We start from the raw sequence: 22482 nt of genomic DNA on the forward strand, positions 1-22482 counted from the left end.
GCTCATGATTATTGCAGAGGTAATCCTGGGGGAAAACGTGTGTGAGTTTGCAGACATTAAGTGGTTTACATTCTCACCTTGGTGATTAGATGGAGCGGGTTGTGGGCTCAGAGCCATTGAGGAAATGAAAGCATCTCATATAAAAGAGATGAGCGCTTTCTTAGCCCCTCTCGTGCAGCACATTATAAACCAACATCTAATTGAAACATTTTTACTGTAGATCTGCCTCTCATAGTACTGAGTCTGCCTTGCTTAAAGTGTTTAATGGCATTTTTTTCTTGCAATTGATGGTGTTAAAAATGCAGTTCTGTTGCTTCTCAATCTTACAGCTGCCTTCCATACAGTTGATCATAATGTTCTTCTTTGGTGGTTAGAGCATTTGATTGCAATCAGGGGTACTGCATTAAAATGGTTCAGTTCATATCTTAGAGACAGGTCTTTTTCTGTTGAGTTAGGTAAGTCCTCTTCATCCGTTACCCCTATTATCTGTGGAGTACCTCAAGGATTCATCTTAGGTCCACTTCTTCCGGAAGAGAAGACAATGCTGAAAAAAGTACTCATTTTTATTATTTTTGGACCAAAATGTATTTTCGATGCTTCAGCAAATTCTAACTGACCCTTTGATGTCACATGGACTACTTTGAAGATGTTTTTCTTACCTTTCTGGACATGGATAGTATACAGTACATACATTTTCAATGGAGGGACAGAAAGCTCTCGGACTAAATCTAAAGACCTACTGTAAGATATCTGCATGTGTAACTCTCCAGGCAAAAGTTGCCATTATAATTTCTTAAAACTTTCTTTAACTGGGCCACCTGTTGTATATATGGTGTCTTTCTTTTTCTGATCTCCACTCACTCAGTCCCATGATGGTAAAGTAGGGTACAATCTTTCAGCAACCCAGAAAAAGCAGTAATCTGGGCTAGCCTTATCGTGCAGCGCCTGCATGGCCTCTTTCTGAGAAACTAGCCACTTGCTGGCTAAAATCTGGTCTTAGAAGACTGTGAGGGTATCATGATTATGTGCGCTGTAGTTTCCACTGCTGTGATTTAGTTTACTTTGTTGTTTAGAAGTGGGGTCAACCTAGTAGCTGCCATTTATTTATTATTATTTATTACTATATATGAAAATTGAATCTCTGTCCATGAGTTTTAGCAACACAATTGATTAATTGTTAGATTTTTTTATTTGCTATACTGTTCAATGGCTTGTGGTCTGACAGAATTTTCTCTTTGAAATTCTCTTATGCTCACCAGACATGCATATTTTAATATATTTATGCATATGCATTTTAAAATATAATTTAATCCTCAGATGTCAAAGCTGAATTATTACTCCAGAATACAGTGTCACATGATCCTTCTAATATACTTATTTGCTACTCAAAAAAACATTTAGTCTTATTATTAAAATTTGTGCTTAATATTTGTGTGGAAACCTAGATACATTTTTTCTGGATTCATAGAAAGTGAAAAGAAAGTACAGTGTTTATTTAAAATAGAAATCATTTGTAAAATTGTAAATATCTTTACAGTCACATTTGATTTATTTAATGCATCCTTGCTGAATGAAATAATCAATTTCTTTAAATCAGTTGTGTATATACTGTATATAATTATTATTATTTATTTTATTTTTTTTTTGCATTCAAAATGAAAATTCCTCAAAAACTAAGGGGCACATCTGAATGATCATGACTGTGGTTGTGTCCTCTCAGAATTGAGACAGTAAGGATTTGTAACAGGGTTTGCAGCTGTCTTCAGCTCACAGCATCACCTGGAGCAGCTCTCTCTCTCAGGCTCTGTGGAGCTCACACAAATGAAACTAGCACTCAGATTACTCATTCAGGTCAGATGGGCCCAAGCACGGAGCCTCACTGTTGTGTGCCGTTTCACAGCTCATTTGGCTCTAGAGATTGAGACTTCTCCCACTCATCAAAGAGTGAAAGCTCTCAGAGCAGGATTGAGGCTGAGTTTATGAACTCATGCTCAACACAGGAAATGAGCACCTTGTTCACAACACAACAGATTGGATTCTGCTCAAAACTGTAAACGCTTTACTTTGCTGTTTTTGTTTTGCATGATGTTATACAGTACTTCTTGAATCCTTCATCTGAAATATGCTGAAAACCCTAAGTCCATTCAATGTGTAGATGAGTTTGTTTCTTCATCAGAACATTTTTGTTTAGGCTGGCATTACATCTCTTGCTCTTCACTGATCATCTGCAGTGAAAGGGTGCTGTCAGAATGAGAGTTCACACAGCTGATAAAAACATCTCAATAATCCTCAAGTAATCCACAATTATACAACCCATCAAAGTAAAAAAAAATTTGAGTGAAAAGCTGTGTGTTTGCAACAAATAATTCACTAAGACCTTCTTACCTTCAAATTTCTGTTTCCCAGTAAAATACAAGTCCTCTATTCATAATATTGCTCTTTTTAATATTCCCCTGCTGTCATGACTTTTTGAAGTGGTTTGGAGTTAAAAATGTCTTATTGATGGATTTGTTTCTTACAAACATCCATCTTATCTTAAAATATCAATTGATGGACTGCAGTCACATTGTGGATTATTGTTTTTTTTTATTAGCTGTTTGGATTTACATTCTGATGGCACCCATTCACTGCAGAGGATCCATTGGTGAGCAAGTGATGTAATGCTAAATTTCTCCAAAACAGTTCTGATGAAGAAACAAACTTATCTACATTTTAGATGTCTTGAGTGTAAGTACATTTTCAGCAAAGTTTGATTTTGGGTAAACTATTATTTATTTATTTTTGCTGAAGCTAATAGCACCCTCCAGCTTTAAAAGCACATCTTTTTGGATGACTCATGTCGCATGTCAGCTGATGACTTCAAATACTTGTCAGAATGACTAATTTTTCTGTTCTGAACACACTCAGTTAAAGTGTCCTTACACTGTGAAGTGGACAGAGCAGCCATCTGTAATTACCTTCCTTACAACTTCCGATTATTTATCCATACACTTTATTCCTTTGAGTGAGGACACACAGTAATTGTACATAACGTTTTTCCGAGAGCACTGGGACAAATTTTCCTTCAAGCTAAATGGGAGTCCCTGTAGGTCCAGAATGGAATTAGCCATAGTTGTGTACTTGGTTGTTGCAGAATAATCAGCAGCCTGGTTTGTGATGGACTCTTGCTTCCCCCTGCTAATGCAGCTGATGGTCTAATGAGGACACAGCAGCCTAATAATTGGGGCAGTGTTGACCTTATGATGTATGTAACTGCTCAACCCTGTTATCTTTCTTATTCTGATGATACTCTCCTACATAGCACTACAGACTGTTTGTGCTGTTTTGTATAAGGATTTAAGTGCACATATTTAATTAAAATTACAATAATGATCTGGTTGCTGTCAGGAACTAGTTTAAAAACATACTTAACATTCAAGTATAACATTTAAGCTTAATCTTAAAAGAACAGATTATAAGCAGCTTCAAATTTATAATGTTTCAAACATCCTGCATGAAAAGCATTACATTAATTATCTCAGAGATCTTACTCTCACACTGTGTGTGTGTGTGTTGTGTGTATGCACAGTAAGATTTTTTATGTTTTTATTTAAATTAGTTTCTTATGCTCATCAAGGCTGTATCTATTTGATCAAAAATACAGATAATTTATAAATTATATTAATAAAATGATAAATAAATGCTGTTCTTTTTACATTTTTATTAATCAAAGAATCAAAGAAAAAGTATCACAGGTTTCAAAAGAAAATATTAAGCAGCAAAACAGTTTCAACACTGATAGTAAATCAGCATATTAAAATGATTTTCTGAAGGATCATGTGACACTGAAGATTGGAATAATGGCTCCTGAAAATTTCCGCGCTGTGTCACAGAAATAAATAGTATTTTAAAGTAAATTAAAATATAAAACCAATATTAGAAATTGCAATAATATTTTACAATATTACTATTTTCTGTATTTTTTATCGAATAAATACAGCCTTGATAACTTTTAATCACGATTAATTGCATTGTTTTGCACAAAATTCAATAATGAATTCAAAAGTGGGGTATTGGGTACTTTTTTAATTTAAAAGTACTGGTATATGAACAAAAGTGCGCTGACATTTGGTTTCTTTTTTTAGAAATCAAATACATGTATAGACCCCAAACATAAAAAACAGTCAATTTCAACAAAACATCGAGGTTAATTTATTTGGACTTTGGTGGAATGTTTTTTTTTTTCTTTTTTATCACAGCCTCATCTTATTCATCCTTTTTGCTGCTGTTTTTTATTTTCTGTCACTCACAGTCTCTGCATTCATCTTCTCATTATAACCTTTGATGATGACAAATATGCCCCATCCATCTCATTCTGTTGCAACCAGGCTATTATTTTATTTTCCCAATCTGTCCGTCATCTCTTCCAATTACACTTTATTTCTCACCGTCTAACACTTATTACATCAGGGGCTCAAAGCAGGCCACATGTGATGGGTAACCTGGTTGTGGACATGATTTGAAAATCCAATTTTGCTGTTAAAGAGAGTGCATGAAGAGAAAGAGAAGAAAAGGGGGGAATGGGGGTAGTAGAGGGTTGAGTATGATATTCCCCTTCCCCCAACTACTACACTCACACACACACACACACACACTGATAGAGACACTGTCTCCATGACAACGCCTGCCATTGCCACAGTGCTAGTGGCCAGTGCTCACCAGAAGGTCCTCCTGTCTATAGCAGCAGTAAGATGCTGTTAAACCTCATGGGCTCCTGGGCCACATTAGGACAACACATACTTCATCTTAACCTCCACCCCCACCACCACCACCATTTTCAGCTTAATCTCTGTTCGTTCCACTTGCTGTTTAAAGGTAAAGCATAACACCCAGTTGACCTCAGTGATCACCTTTTTAATACTCACACTAACCTATAATCATTGTCACAACACATGAATGAATGAGTTTTAAATATTACACAGCTTCTACCTTTCACTGAGGTTAAAAAAATAAGAAGCAGAGGTCAAAAGGCTCTCCGTTCACTGTAACCGCCTATGCATCTCAAACTCCGTTAACAACAGCTCCATCTAGTGGCTACTGAATGCGCTCACAGGCGTGATGTCTATGCATCTCTAAGGGATGATGTCATTCTCTCTGGCTGTGCTTGAAAAAGAGAAGACTGTATGTTGCTGGTATCTGAGCTATCCCAGGCGATGAGAGAGGATCAGTATGGCCATCTGTGTGCCTTTGTGTGTCAGCAGGAACTGGCACAATTATCAGTGTTTGTGTCAACTCTGTAATAGCGCAGTAAATGTAATAAAACAAGTGCTCTATTGTGGCCTTTCCTCATCTGCAAGGCATTTGCTGTATGTTATGAGTCTGATTTTTTTGATCCCTCTGATGTGCATTTGTATGCATTTGTTGATTGATTTTTGTCATTAGTGTTAAATGACCCTCTGCTCCATTTATCATACAACTCAAAAAGTCCAAAAATATTGTTAGATCACTAACATGTGACACTGACTTAAAGTCATGAATATTTCTATATTAGTTTTTCCTTGTCAGTGTTAGTTTCTCAAAGAGTGCTGCAGCAATGACGTGTTTTTGTAAAGCAACTGAGAAGTTTGCATCACCCTAGTTCCCTTGACAAAACCCATTAGGATTTTCTTTTTTTTGCATTGCCTTTTAAAGTATTGCAGACCAGCAAAACTTTGATTTGTAGGCTACGTGTTTAGTTTATCATAATCTTCACAGATAAACAACTTTTATGATGTTTCTATATACAATCAGCAGAGGTTAACTGCTAAATATAGACTATAAACAAATTACACAACAGTTACATGACCTAAGCGTCACCACCATTAAGTGCCTGACATTAAGAGTGCAATCATTAACATAGTGAGGTTGAAAAGGGGACTAGGGAGTAGATAGATGAGTTTACCTGTTTAGAGTATTGACATATAATATCCTTAACAACCTTTATAATCCCATTAAGCCACTTGTTAGTGTATACGTGAAAATATCTTGAGCTTAACCACAAACTATATTTCAGGCATTTAGCAAAAAGCCCAATGACTTCAGGTTTCTGGTATTGTAAAAACTGAAATGCAAAGCCATTGTCATATAGGGTTTCAGTCCCACAAAAATTCCTGTAGCCCTTTACTAATCTTACAGTCTATGATGTTTAAAAAAAAGAGAGGTCATTTTGACCTCTGAAGAGTAAAGTAGGAGTAAGGTTCTAATAAATATGCAAATAACTGGAAAATTTTAATCTTTGACTTGTTCACGTTATAAAATAAGTAATTGTAATTTAGTTTTTATTAATCTAGCCTAAATATCGGTAATAGTTATGTATTAACAGTTACATAATAGTGTATTGGACAAACTAAGTGGATTTACGAAGTAATGGATGGACTGCACAGATTCATAAATATGACTTGTTTGCGCCATCTAGTGGACAAACCATGGATAAACAACTTTGAGGCAGTGATTCAAGAACCATTCCTTCTTTATTGGCCACTTTTAATAAATATTTAGAGCTTGTATGATTATGAGCTCCATGGTGGGGGGGGGGGGGGGGGTATGGAGGGGATACATGGTCCAAGACTAAACATACAACATTGCTTACAGTATATTCACTTTTAACCATAATGATGTGTCAGTATAGATGCAATAAAGTGAACTTACTGGCAGTAAATATTATATGGAGTGAATATAGTAAGTGTCTGATGCTGTAGATCCCTCCCACCAAATCCTCAATTTAAAGAATATAATCTGATTGTTGTGGAAAAGCATTTTGCCTTCATCTGGACAGTGGATCTCTTGTTAAATTTCACAATGTTATTATACTCTTACTTTTGCATTTACCTTTGGTATAACAGACACTGATGCCTTTATTAATATACTTGAAATTAAGGTGCTGTTGAAAGTCTGATTGTTTATTGGTTTCACTTTCAGTGATGTTTTAAAGAATCACCTCAGATCTGCCTTATTTAACATTTTCTGCTACAGTCATTAACATATTTGTTGTGACTGTTATATTGAGCTGTTTTGTGACAGTCAACAGCTGGTTATTTCTTTTTCAATCAGTCTAACTACATTAATTTGCTCATGCTTATAAATATGTAAACCTTGGGTGGTTTAAATCTTAAGACTTCTATCAACGGAATGGCACTGATATTAAAGTTCATCCTGCTATCTCAAATAGTTTTGTCAAGATTGTGAAGGTTTACTGGACTACTGGCAGCTGTTTTATTAAAAGAATTGTGTTGTATCTCTTTTATCTGGATGCTTAGATCACTGTTAAATCTGTCAAATGCTTTGAGAACAGCAGAAGGGAAAAGCACAGCTAATGTTTGCCGTATATCTGCAGATGCTTGTTGAAGCTTCTGATGGAGAGTAGAAGGTCTGGTATAACTGGTTTACGTGACGCATTAAAGGATCACTTTACAGCCGTTTCTTTGTAATGTGAGAGGAACGAAAGCTCTGCTCTAGTAGGAAGTACAATGTTCGATTTTCTCCCTGCTATTTTGACCCAGAGCACTGCAGTTTAGTGAACACACGCCCTGTGTTTGCCGGATCAACAGCGCTTCCCAATGAATCTTTAATGACCGCTTTAAAAGTCGTAATGGCTAGTCACTAATGTCCATTAATGATTTCTGAATGCAGATGGCCCCGCCTTGATGGCCTCTCTACTGTTCCATTAGGATTTCTTTTAGTATGGTTAAAACTTTGAAAACATCCTCCTGCTTGCAGTGAATCACCACTGTCTTCCTGCTTTGTTCTTTCTACTATTTAATTGCTAAATATGACATTTCCTCTCAGAAAATCAACATCAGGTAAGGTTTTTCTTCACTTTTTTGGTTCTTTAGTTTTAAAGGTATGTGTAGAATTTTATACTAAGCATTGAAAATGACCTTCTGGGATTAACTGTGTTTACTTTTAGAGGGCTTTGTTGGTTTAAGGTTCACGTTTTGTCTATTTGTTTTGTCTGACTTTTCTCTGGGCTTTCAGTTTGTGGAGCTGTCCGAGGTGCTGAACTGCAGCTAAAGATGCGGGTTATCCTAACGTTTCATTAGCGTCTTCTTTCTTTATCGCATATTTATTTTTACTAATTCACTCTTCGTTCTCACAGTCTTCTTTATCTGTATTTATCCCGTATTTTATTATTAGTTTTGTAGCGTGTATTTTTTAAAGATTACAGGTTTTAGTTCTAAGAATATTTCTCAAAATATTTACTCTAATAAAATATTAAAATCGATTTTTTTTATGTGGACCTCAGAATCCACGGTTATTTAGCCCAACTAAAAAAAAATGCAAGATTCTGACACGAGAAGGGTTGAAAGTATTTTCTAGCATTTTATGGCTTGTCAGAGTAACTTTGCATTACTGGATCGAAATAAAATGTTTTCCGTTCAAACGTGCCGTTGAGTGAGTCGTTTTGCCTCTTATAATGTGATTATTAGTCAGGAGATGGCGCTGTTGATGAGCATATGAAATTATGTAAGGCGCTCTGCAGTTAAATGATCAGGACAGGAGTCTGAAAGGTTGAGATCGATAATAGTTACTGAGGATGCTGAGTGTAAGGCGTCCTTCAATCAGTAACTTAACGTGATTTTTATTTGAGTTGGACGTTTCTTAATCTTTCCAGTAATGCAGGTAAAAAAAAAAAATCCTAATATATTTTTAATAGCCTATACACTGTATATCTCGGATTGAAGCAATGTTACAACATTACTTTTTTTATTATTTATGAAAATTATGAAGTGCAAATATGAATATGCATATTAATGCATGTTATTATGAGTGTGCCAGAAGACAACTATGCTTTTGCCACGCACGCACGCAGGAAACTCACTGTCATGGCAACCAACACTCCTCCAATCAGGACATCGCAACTCCGTTGTTTCCACGCGATCCGTTATGTTTGGGAAAGAAATATAACACATGACTGGCACATTGTGTTCGACTGTGCAACTGTCTAAAAACTATAAAGCTTCAAGTTTACTTGCAGCTGTCACATTTGTGTGTGTCACCGTCTCCCCGCGAGGGGAGATAGAGATTCGTCTCCCTATTAGAAATTGATCACTGGCGCTCTTTACTCAGCTCGCATTGAATGAATCTCAGACATTCAGTATCTAGTTTTTAGGACTAATCTTTAAGCACTTCACTACAACATTAAAAATGTTGTTCTGCTGCTCCTCACTCTCGTCCGCCGCCCCAGAAGAGCTCTGTGCAAGGAAACGTTCACGAACTAGCGACATTCGAATCGTCCAAGTTTCAACCGAATCTCTGTTCAGTGATTCGTTTGAAACGATTTTGAATCGGTCACCACTGACTTGTTGAACCGAGACATGCCCTCTTTCGGACGTGTTACATGAGTAGCTAGAATAACATTCATTAAGTACATATATTAATATTATACATATATCAATATTAATATAAATATATTCATTTACGCTTTAGGAATTTAATCGAATAACACTATGAAACATAGGATAACATTTGTTTAAAATCAATGGGATGATGGCCTAGTTTCCTTCAGACATGGCAGATTCGATTTATTGTTTGATGTTTAATCTTGCAAGATGATGCTAATAAAACCTACTGGAAATGTTTACATTTAACTAAATCTAAATGTATATTTAATACATAATTTCGTTTAAACAGAACGTAAACTATAAACACAAGCATTAATATTACTTAATTACGCCATGACGTAAAATAATATTCTGACAAATTATAACCGGTTCTTTGAAATGAGCTGCTCGAAAGAACCGATTCGCAGAGATACCTTTCGCACTTGCAGTCAGCCACAAACACACCGAACAAACTGTTCTGTCCTCACTTCGAGTGGTTTACCTTTTCCGAGTTTGACCACCGCGATGATTTAACTAGTAACGTTAGTCGTCTGTATGTACAATACAAAAGGATTCGGAAGTTTGACTGAAAACTCTCTCTCTCGCTCACACCCCCAAAGCCCCCCCCCCCACTCCCTCAAAGCGCGCGCACCCAAGAGTGAATCGCGCTCGTGCGCTCGCTAACAGGTGTTTCTCTCACATGGCTCTGTTCTGTGTGCTGCTGTGACTGACTGCTCTGTGGGATGCTGCGAAACGTGTGCTCGGTGTCTGGAGGAACAGCTTCTCCGTTTTTAGTAGATAGTGACATTATCTGGAGACAGATGCGGTAAGACTGCAGCCAATTGAATGTAGAGCTGATTGAGGACTTTATCTCTGAAGAAAATGAGCGTTGGAGAGATGCGCGTACCGTCACCCACATAATTGCGTTTTGTGTTAAAGCTGTATTAGTTTACAACTCCTTTCCGCCAATCTGTCATTCTTATTAACGAACGATGGCGGTGACTTGTGTATGAAGATTTGAATGTGAGCTGTTCAGTGAAGATTTCCCTAAAGAAATCTTGTCGCGGAGGAGGTGGGGAAACGGATTGTGTCCTCTGAAAGTTTTGTCTGTCGCACCGTCAAACTGGCCATGGCTGCGGCGATCGCCAGCTCCCTTATTCGGCAGAAGAGGCAGGCCAGGGAGCGTGAGAAATCAAACGCCTGCCGCTGCGTGAGCAGTCCGAATAAAACCAAAGGAACATGCGAGAAACCCAGTCGAATCAGTGTCTTCTCCAGAGTCAAGCTTTTCGGCTCCAAAAAGCGCAGGAGGAGGCGTCCAGGTCTGATGATACCTGTTTTTGGATCCTGACTTAAAATGGATATTATATGTGTAACAGCATCTCTGTGTTTATCAGTGCATTTGTGTTTGTACTTTTAAAAATAATGGATTCTAAAATGTTGCATTTTGAATTTTCAAAAAGTACTTGCCATTCCTATATTAAGTAGGGCACTTACTGATTTCAAAAGTCAGCCAGCATGTACTCTCACACTTTAGAGTGAGATTTCATTCAAACTCAGATACACAACCTTACTGAACTTTTCAGGTATTTTGACCATATAAATTGAGTGGGGGGTCCTGTATACAAAATTGTATACAACTTTTGTTTTTCTGCAGATATTGTGTTGCAATGATGTTGATACTGATTCAGTGTCAGCTCTCTAGTGTGTTTCATCCCTTCAGAGACACAGGGACAATAGAAAGCAAACTAAGCAGGTTATTGTTTGGCACATTTTTGGACAACAGCTATCTCAGATGAATCTCTGGTGATTTAGTCTCACAATCTGGACCATATAGATATTCTGCAGCAAAATCTGCTGTTACCTTTTTTGAATGATATCTATAGTTTTATTAACTACAAACACTTCAGGTCAAATAATTAAGTAACATAATTCATGATTGATATTATGATGATCTTTGTGTGGTCAGACTTTGTGTGCATGATCTGTAGTTTACAACTCCCTCCATATGTTGCAAGACATATTCTGCTTGGATATCAGTAGAAATTTCCTTTTAATTGTGAAGTCCATCCATCCATCTGTCCGTCCATCCATCCATCCATCCATCTATCCATCCCACGCATACATTCAGCACAACTGTTTACTTACAAGCTTAGTCCCAATTACCTTGCCTCCCTCCCCAGACAGCATCTTACATAACCCTTATGTGACACCTAAGCAGAAGTGTGGAAGTTTGTTTGTGTAGAGTGGCAGTTGTTTGCTTCAGTGATTCTGTCTTTATTAAACAGTCTCATACCTAACAATCTTGTTACAGATGCACATGGACCAACACGCATAAACAAAATCATATTTCAATATCCATGTTTAATAAGTTTAATAAGTGATGCCATTCGGAATGAAATTTAGTATGTTCATTCAGACATTTATCCAACCAATTGTAATGTATCTATATTGTACCATACTATATTGTACATGTGTTATGGTAATGTATTTTGGTTTATTCTGGATATACATTTAATGGGCTTATTTTAAATATTCATATTCTCTTTGTATTCTCTTGACTGAAATATTAGGGGATGTTTTACATTTTAAATAGTTTAAATTCTATATAAATGGTTTTTATTGTAAGATGTAACCTAATATCCACATTTTTTAATCTCCTATGATAAATGAAAGTTAATCAGTGTTAATAGCATGATCCACAGACTCTCTTAAGCCTTATTAACTACAGATCTGCTGATGCAATCTGGTATTTTGCACAGGAGAGCTGTGTCCTGTATAGTTGTGCTTCTTAGTTCCAGTCATGCAGATCAGACCCATGTAAGGTGAAATAGCTATCTGCATCTACATATTCACATGAATCCTTATCATGGCCAGAGGGACTGCAGTTTCCTTGCAAATTGCAGCTAACACCAATTTTCTATATGGTTGCTCTGGTGAATGTTGCCACATATATATTCATTTTTTTGTTTCTGTTCTTTTGTCACTGTGGTCTGATCTCTTGTTTTTAATGCAGGCTCAAATCTGCAGACCATGGAAAGCTCTTGCTAAGCCAGGAGCTTTAAAGCCCCTAACACTTTCACTGTGGCGATGCCTGTTTAACCCTGTCTTTTTCTCATTCTCTCTCTCTCTACCTTCTGTCTCTTTGCAGAGCCCCAGCTGAAGGGGATCGTAACGAAGCTGTACAGTCGACAGGGCTTTCATTTGCAGCTCCAAGCAGATGGAACCATCGATGGCACTAAAGAGGAGGACAGTGGTTTCAGTAAGTCAGCTGGCCTCTTTTAACATATGTTTTCAGATATTCACCTGTCAAGACCCAAATTCAAATTTCGAAACAAGGAAGTACCAGATTGATACAATTTGGACACTTTGCTGTATGAATGTTTTTGTGTTGTATAACAAAACATTGAGTGGTGTTCAGTTTTTAAGAAATATAGGAATTATTTTGCTTCACAAACATGTTTTTAGGCCTCAAATGATTCAGAAATATATATACAGTTTAGAATAAAGAATACAAATTTATTTGGTTACCAAACATTAGTGGAACATGTCAATAGTTACTCAACTAGGACATTAAAGGGAACTGACTGTATACAGTACTTTCCTCAAGACCAGCTGTTAAAAAGTAATTGCAAAAATTTCTTAGAAAAGTGAAGTTAGTTCTAGTCTTGCATCATTTGCAGATGCCACTTGGTTTTATATGTTACATCTAATGCAATGAAATCCTAAGTGAAACTTAAGTGTCCAAATGCTTTTTCTGGGACACTGTATGTCTACTCATATTTCAGTGAAAGCTGTTATAGTTTCCTTGGCAGCTGTATTGCTCCTTCAGACTGCATTTCTGTCTCATACTGGCACTTATAGACAGTTTCCGCTTTGCTTTTCACTTTTTAATACCTTTACAGTTCTTTTATTGGTCACAAGAGTCAAGAGGCTCAGTTCTGTATTAACCTGAAATGAAAAATGTAGCCGGAGTGGTCACTGTTTTTCAGGAGACAATTCTTCAGAGAGCACAGTCAGTGTAGCTGGAAATCCCAAGTACAAGAGAATCATTTTTAGGAAGATGTCCATAGTGCCAGAAAAAAAACTTTTTTTGTCCCTTATGGCCAAAGATTATTTTGTGTCATTTCAAGTGATCTTGCTGGGCACCTGCAAGTGTGAATTATTTATTCTGTATTATTTGAGCAGTGCTGTGTCTATGAGCGAGGATGGAGCTGGCTGGATGGTTGGTAGGGCTCTAATTTAATATGTGCTATATCTCACTGATGCTAAGTGTCTGTGGCATTCTGGGGCCTGTAAATTAGCTTGACTCTATTCAATTAGTCATTGGGTAAAGATGACGCTCATATCAAGCAAATGAGTTTGTGGTGAACGGAGTCATTTGGAATGGTGATCACTCAAGTCTCCAAATCCCCTCATCCATCATGCTCATCTAGATTAACATAAATTTGTGTCTAGTGCACATAAACAATGTTTAACATGAAGAGCCGTGCTAATTGAAATAACACCCTCTACTTGAATTTAAGTAGTGGTTGTTTGACTCAAGCATTCGTGTTTTATTCACCCTTGAGTTGAATCTGCGCCAATGGTGCAGCTGGCCAGTCCTTCTCTTGCTGCGTGCTTGTTTATTTTCTTGTTTGTTTTCTTCCCCTGAGTGATTGACTTAGGTAAAATGAGTTATATAGGGGTGAGATTACATAATAGCTGACCTGCTTTTTCCACCACACACTCCCTTATTTTGTGGAGAGAATGAAAAGCTGGAGAGGAGAAGTGGGAAAACGGGGAGCTTCTATCTCTCACGCTACAAAAATAGAATTGTTAGGAGCTTGGTGCCCTTGTCTCCATAGCGACAGCAGTGCGGTCCTCTTGGCTCTCCTCTTGGTGTGTGTGTGTTTGATAGGAATGAGGGTCTGCTCCAAAGCTCTCTTTACTCTCTAGATGTAACTCTGTTACCTTAACTGATGCTCATTGCACTACTGATTGTGATCTGAGCATGTTAAGTTTAAAATATTATGTCATTGTTTCACTTAAATCACATAAATATGACTTTAGTACTAGGTGTTTATAGCATATATCAGCCAAATGGTAATTATATATATATATATTTTTGCCCTGAAGTCATTCCATGGTGCTATAAATAAATAAATGATAAATATCTAAAAAAACAACTTGACAGAAAAAAACCCCCTCAAAGATCTATATGTTTTATTGGTTATTTCTAACAATGTGAAGAAAAAGAAAGAATGAGAAGGTCCCATTGCCTTTTAATAATGATAGAATCAAAGGGACTTTATTAGATGAATTGGGCAGATCAAGGGGTTGAGAAGCGGACATTTAAAGATAAAGTCCTTATTGAAAATCAGCCTTTCCATCTCTCAAGTCTGACCGTGATGAGCTCTTGGAGGAACAAGACAAAAGCTCATTCTGGGCAGTAAATGTCAGGTTTGGGTGTTCTATTGGATTATGTCTCTTTGTGCAGAGTTTTAGAGCTTAATTCAATTCCTAATCAATGTGCCTTGGCAGGAGACCTTTCTCTCCGTCAGCATTAGGTTTTATCTCTGCTAACTCGCCTTCTGTCTGAAGAGTGGGCTGATGTGATTTTCAGTCAGTCACTGTCATATCAGTCTTATTTATCTCTAAATTTAATGAACTGATGTAATAACATCTGAATGAAATGCCAAAAACATTTTCTTTAAGCAAGCAATAAAAGTTTACCCAGTTTTACAGCATCTTCAGAAATCAGCTATTTACTCGCCCTCATGTCATTCCAAAACAATAAGTCTTTTTTCCATCTTTGAGAAATAAAGGCATTTTTAATGACACCTGACAGCTCAAGCATGACAACTCGATTTACTGTATGCATACAAAAAAATCATCAAACAAGCACATTTGAGCTTCCATATACCATATTTACCTATGTTTGTGTGTTGATATTTGTATATGTGTCCAGGGACCACAAAACCAGTGTCAATTTTTCGAAATTGAGATTTATACATCATCTGAAAGCGGAATAAATAAACTTTCAATTGGTGTATGTTTTCTTTTGGGTTTTGACAATATTTGATCGAGATATAACTATTTGAAAATCTAGAATCTGAGAAAATCGCCTTTAAAGTTATCCAAATAAATTATTAGCAATGCATATTACTAATCAAAAATTAAGTTTTGATATATTTATGGTAGGACATTTAGAAAATATCATCATGGAACATGATCTTTACTTAATATCCTAATGATTTTTGCATAAAAGAAAAATTGATAATTTTGTCCCATAAAAAGTTTTTTTTTTTTTTTTTTGGCTATTGCTAAAAATTAGGGATGCACCGAAATGAAAATTCTTGGCCGAAACCGAAAACCGAAAAAGAGAAAACCAAGGCCGAAAACCGAAACCGAAACACCGAAATAAATTATGCCAATTATTAGTACCATTGCATTTATTGCTATGACCGTGTACTAACTTTACTAAAATTAAGACATTGCAATTGCATAAATTAATATTAAAGTTTCAAAGATAATTACAATTACATAACTTATTAAAAAAAAAACCCATAAAAATACATAATTACAAATGATGTAAATATTTATTAAGCACATTGCAACAATGCACAGTATAAAATAGAATTCTAACTAAAAATGTATCCCACTCATGTGTATATTTAATAATAATGTACAGGCCTACTGGCCTGCAGAAAGGTTTTAAAATGAACAGTTCTCTCATAAAAACAAAGTGCATTTAGGTGAAGTGCATTTGAAATTTTTCTCTGTAGGACTAGAAAGTGCATTACTTCTCCAGTTGGCAAGACTGTTATAACTTCTGGGGATGGGGACTTCAGACAGATAACCATCTAGCTGTTGAGCAGTTGAGCTTGTCATCTGCCTGACATTTGAGAAATATTTGAGAGAGTGTATTTAAATAGGGCCAGGGCATAAATAAACATTTTTATCAAATTAAAGGAGAAATCTAGCAGAAAATCTAGCATAAATATGGCTACAATCTGATATTATGTATGTATATATGTTTGTGTGTGTGTATAAGAACAAAATAGCCAACGTATTATTATTATTTGAGGCACTTTCTTGCAGAATTCCACTGAACATATCAGACAACGATGGTGCATGCCACTCATCTGGTGCAGAGACCAGTCTTTTTTTCTGCACTCTGATCTGTCTCCTGCGCTTGGCGCTTCTCCGTCTCCACGCGGTTTCTCCGCATCCAGCGCGGCCTGGATCATTTCTCGTGCGCGCTGCCTTATTTCCGCATCCAAGTAATGGTCTTTATAACGCGGATCAAGCACATTCGCGATGAAGTGCAGAGGATCCGAAAAGTTCTCAGTGAGACGTGTGCGAACAGACTCTATAGTGCTGCGAATAAAGGAATACGAAGAGAGAGAATGTTCTCACTGGTGTTAAGTGAATGTCGCGGGGAGCTCGTGGTCTTTGCTATGCAGGTGAACGTGCAGGTCGCGGTTTCTGTTTGCGTCATCACAACATTTCGGCCGTGTTGTTTCGGTGATAAAAGTCTATTGGCCGAAAACCGAAAAGGCCATTTTCGGCCGAAAATTTTCGGTGGCCGAAATTTCGGTGCATCCCTACTAAAAATATACCCCAAAATATACTTAAGACTGGTTTTGTGGTCCAGGGTCACATATGAATAACAGTATAAATTAAATCTGTTGGTCATTTACAGATATTGTGTGTATCTTCAGAAGACTTTGATTAAACTGCCCAATTCATCCATTATTTGTGACTGCATTGAATCTAGAGTAAATACACTTTTTGATTAAGTAAATGATGACAGAATTTTCATTTTGGGCCAAACTAATCCTTTATGTTTTATGCTACGTGAACAGGAAGTCTTCTCACCCATGTGTTCAGTGATTGGTGCTGTAGGAGAGACTCCTTACTGAATTCTGATGTTATATTGGCCTTTTTTTTTTAGAAATGGTTATCTTGCCCTCTTGATCTGCCCAGATCTCTGTGCTCAGGTGTTTTATTAGGTGTGAGTAATTGAGTCTCCTCTCCACAACCCCCAGCGAACAAGCTCTGGTAATCCCTCTGAAATGAGGTCCGCTCGTAACTGCATATGTGTCTGTGCCACAAAAGATGAAGATACGAAAAACATATTATCTTCCTATCATACAAATGAAATCAATAGCTCATTAAAGTATCTGCATTTGGCATCTAAAACTCTTCATGTGAGTCCATGGCTACAGACCACAGACCAGGAAGAGAGCAGATCTCTACAGGTGGACCTGCTGGTGTCAGAGGGGTTCAGAGGAGAGAGGAAGGGCCTTGATGTGGGATTAGAGGGGATGGAGAGCACTCCGGACTGTTGTGTAAAATAGCAACATGGCCATCGATTGAGCTCTGCAGTAAATAAAAAATATTAATCAAGAGCTCTCATGTTTATGATGAAAGGCAGAAGGGGTTTCTGGGTGAGGAAGCAGGAACGTAGATTGAGTTAAAGGGATAGTCCATCCAAATTTGCTCTCCCAGATTATTTGAAATGAGATTAGAGTGTTAAATATTGACAAAAATGTTGATAGTTTACCCAAAAATAAAAATAAAAATAAAATAAAAGTTGTAACTCTCAATTCCATCAGTGCTCTATTGTATGAACACTGATCAATGTTTTATGTGGATTAAAATGTTTGAATTATAAATTGGTCATACCTCTTGAGAAGACTTGGACTAATTTATACAATTTCTTTATTAACTTTTTTAAGTTTTAAGTTTTAAACTTTCAATGGAGGGACAGATATTTATCAGGTTTTGTTAAAAAATATATTTCCATTTGTATTTTGAAGATGAACAAAAGTCTTATATGTTTGAGGGTGCGGATTTAAAAAAAAATATTTTATTCATTTATTTTGGTGAACTAACCCTCAAAAAAATGAATAAATATATCACTTAATTTTATATTGTTTAACTGATCAGATATGGGAAAAATAAGTTGGTCAGTTCATCAAAAAATTATAAAATATAACTTTAGAAGAAAAAGTGCATGAGTGTGAGTTAATGACAGAATTTTCATATTTGGGGTAACTTACCCTTTAGGAGATAAAGGAAGGATACTATTTTATGTATAATATTTTATCTTGCTTGGTTGTCACATGTAGGCAGTATACATTTGCTAATCTAGATCATTGCGCATTGTTATCTCTTAACACACACACACACACACACACACACACATACTTACTCTCTGACTTGAAGGAAAGTAACCTTTTACTTTACAATGAGTTTGTTTCCTTCTTGTTTGTTTTTAATCAAGCTAAGTTACATAAGCAGTAAAATGGCTCATATGCATGCAACCCCCAACCCATTTCAAAAAGCTTGTGTTTTTTTTTTCTTCCCAAGCTTATGTTGTTCAGATACTCTCAGTGTCAGGGGTGGCTGGCTGGCTGCTTCACTCTTCCCACTGGCAGAAAGAGGCTGTGTGGATGGGAGAGATTGTCAGCTTTGTGGCTTACATAGTGACGGGGGGACAAAGGTGTGAGGAGAGTTGGCACAGCCAGTGGTACCAGGAAGACAGAACCCGGCACAGCTCACTAACTCTCCTCAACAGAGAGAGAATGTGTGAAAGAAACGGAGGGAAGAGTGTGAAACAGACACAGAGAGAAAGAGAGAGAGTGTAAAAGGGAAAAAGAGGAACTATGTTAAAGAGGCGGCAGTTCAGAGAAAAGTGCCAGGGAGGGAGATGAAATGCTGCTACATGTAGATGAGAATAAGTCAGGTTAAAGTGCACTGATTTTAACTATAATACAGTTGGAAATAGATCAGGGTTAAAAATGCAGTAAAATGTCTTAAAACCATTTCCATTAAAAAAGTATTTTTAAAATGTCTTACTTTACAGTGTTACTTTAGTGTTTTTACATACTCACATATTTTACAGAGACTTTATTAGTTGTGCAAAAATTTGCTATGTATGTGATCACCTCAATAAATATATATATATATATATATATATATATATATATATATATATATATATATATATATATATATATATATATATCCTAATCAATTAGCTCTACTTATGCATAAATGTCTGCAAATGTAATTAGCAATTCTTCTTTGTTTCCCATACAGCCATGTTCAACCTCATCCCGGTTGGCTTGCGAGTGGTGGCCATCCAAGGAGTTCAGACCAAACTCTATCTGGCCATGAACAGCGAGGGCTACCTGTATACATCAGTAAGTACTGTAACTGCAACTTTCTAATGTAGGCTTTTGTGTATGTGTATGTGTACTATACTTCACTCCTTCAGCTGTTTTAAACCAAGAGGGGAAAGTCACATCAAACTGCTGCTCTCAAATCAACACCTGAGCTCTAGTCATTAACACTCACTCCACCAGCGCGCCCCACTCTCATCTCCTGCCAAATCATGATATCAGACACTCCAGATAAACAGACCTCCTCGTGACCCAAGATCAAATGGTCACACAGCCTTTAAGACACGTTCCTGCTCCTGAACCCCTCACTGCGCTGAAAAAACTGTCACTCCCAAGAGCACGGCACAGTGTTTCACAGATTTATCCATATAAACAGATGAAGCCTCCACTGTGCGCTAGTCTCACACGCTCTCTCCATATGGCATGCTGTCAGAAAATGAGTTAAGTTACAGCTGTGACAAATATCTCAAGATGTTTTCATAACCTCAGCTCTAATCTCATAGTTTAGATTATGCGCAGCCCCACATGCTAAGTGGCATGATTACAGGGTGGATGGCTTAGTGATGTTTGTTTACTGGCTGTGGTCGGGCCGAACTTTGCCCCCCTCAACCCCCTCACAGTCCTGACCTTCCGCCTGCTTCTACCAGACGAAATGTCGGTGCTCTGGCATTCGTCTTGGTTACTATGGTGATGCAGGCAAGGCAGTATGTGGGTTGTGGAAATGTACACCAGTCCCAATCATTTTGTTCAGCCTCAGTGAAAGATAGATGAGACTCTGCTTTCATAAGCACACATGTAATCATCCTTAGTTAGCAAAATGCATATGGAGGACAGCTTGTAATTGCTCTTAATGTTTAAAAGTACGTGCAAAATACTGTGAATCATTAATGTGTTAATTTGTCAAGCCTTTCACTGAAATAGGAGGATGGATGAGTTTGCCCAGTGCATGAATTGAGTAACATGGCTTTCATTGTAAAGGTGACTAATATCGAAATGCTGAAACATTTAGAAACTCGTGAAAATATGCTGAACAGGCAGCCTACATCCCAACATTGATTGACTGCGTGAAGACATGAATAATGCAGTAACCTTCCTACCGAACTTCTGCTGCAAGACAAATGTCAGAATTTCACTATGTGGTTGGCATTACTGGAGCTCGTGTTGTCTGACAGGAGAGAGTGGGCGCAAACGAATACACAGTCTCAACAACAACAACACACTTGATCTTGAGGCAGAAATCCTCCATATTATGAATAACGGTGGAATGATTGGACACTAAAGCTCTGGAAAAGGATCATTGAGGAAACATGGCAAAATACAGGAAGCAGATGTTGCCTGAAGAAAGCTGGCCTGGTCCGAGATTGTAATGAATCAACTAATTGATTCCATCGACCAACTAGACACTATTAGTAAAGTTTACTATTTTCTCTAGATTCTACACAGATAGACACAGTACCATTTTTTTAAGTGTTTGAAGGAAGTCTCTTGTGCTCACCAAGGATGCATTTACTTTATGTACAGTTAAAATAGTACATTTTACATTTACATTTATTCATTAAGCAGACGCTTTTATCCAAAGCGACTTACAGATGAAGACAGTGGAAGCAAACAAAAACAACAAAAAGAGCAATGATATATAAGTGTTATAACAAGTCTCAGTTAGGTTAACAGTACACGTAGCATGGGATTTTAAATAATATAATAAATAAAAAGAAAACAGAATAAGAAAAAATAAAACAAATAAAAAGTATAGAGCAAGCTAGTTAGAGGTTAGAGGCTTTACACATACACACACACACACACACACACACACACACACACATGTATATACACTTGCATAATAAATGAAAAGAAAAGGTAGTTTGATTTTTTTAAAGAATATAATTAGAATAGTGAGTGTTAAAGTTAGAGGGTCAAATAAAGATGGAAGAGATGTGTTTTAAGCCGATTCTTGAAGATGGCTAAGGACTCAGCTGTCCGGATTGAGTTGGGGAGGTTATTCCACCAGGAGGGAACATTTAATTTAAAAGTCCGTAAAAGTGACTTTGTGCTTCTTTGAGATGGCACAATCAAGCGACGTTCACTTGCAGAACGCAAGATTCTAGAGGGCACATAAGTCTGAATTTAGTAGTAATAGTAAATTTAATAATACTTTTTATTTATTAATACTCCCAGTAGTAATATTATGAAATATAGTAACACCTTAGTATATGTACCAACCCTCACGATTAACTAGTTGTGAATTGGGATGAGTATTAATAGCATATTCGCTGTTTATTAGTACTTATAAAGCGTATATTCTGCATACTTAATCCTACCCAATACCTAAATTTACTTACGTACTATTAATAAGCAGTAATTAGGAGTTTATTGAGGCAAAAGTAGTTAATAGTGAAAAGAGGATCATAAAATAATGTGTGACCTGAAATATTATTATAATTTAAATAACCCGTTTTCTATTTTAATATATTTTAAAATGTAATTTATTCCTGTGATGCAAAGCTGAATTGTCAGTAGCCATTTCTCCTGTCTTCAGTGTCACGTGATCCTTCAGAAATCATTATAATATGCTGAGTGATCAAGAAACATTTCTTATTGTTTTTAATGTTGAAATCAGTTTTGCTACTTAATATTTCATATACGTTTGATCAGTTGAACTGGGGGGGGGGGGGTTGAAAAGGGGATTGTCAAATTAAATATAATTCAATTTTTATCATAAGATCCTTTTACAAATTAGTTGACTAGTCATTCAAACAACACGCTAATTAGTTCATTTTGGAAATCAATATTTTTGTACATACCTAGTCCAGGAGCAGTGTTTTTCCAGCAGCTTGCTCATCCATGCTACAAACCTGTTACCATCCAATCTGTCCTGCGTAATGCTGTTTTCAGGACGCTTTGGGCTGAACTCACTCACAGCAGGCGGGAGAAAGACAAACAAGGCAGCAGAAAAGAGACTCGCACATGCAATC

At 36.8% G+C, this 22482-nt stretch overlaps 1 protein-coding gene across 6 annotated transcripts in view; it reads left to right on the forward strand.

The window, feature by feature from the left end:
* Positions 1-22482, forward strand: part of fgf13a (fibroblast growth factor 13a) — a 102892-nt gene that overhangs the window by 59316 nt on the left and 21094 nt on the right. For 4 of the 6 annotated variants that reach the window (XM_026280578.1, XM_026280577.1, XM_026280581.1 and 1 more), the window contains 2 exons: positions 12487-12597; positions 19428-19531. In XM_026280578.1, coding sequence (XP_026136363.1) covers positions 12487-12597; positions 19428-19531 — 215 coding nt within the window. Of the gene's footprint in view, positions 1-7695; positions 7818-9998; positions 10658-12486; positions 12598-19427; positions 19532-22482 lie in introns of those variants that run through there. The other 2 variants (XM_026280582.1, XM_026280580.1) reach the window with 2 other exon arrangements.

The sequence above is a fragment of the Carassius auratus genome, chromosome 14 (genome assembly GCF_003368295.1).
Source record: "Carassius auratus strain Wakin chromosome 14, ASM336829v1, whole genome shotgun sequence".
Classification (NCBI taxonomy): Eukaryota; Metazoa; Chordata; class Actinopteri; order Cypriniformes; family Cyprinidae; genus Carassius; species Carassius auratus.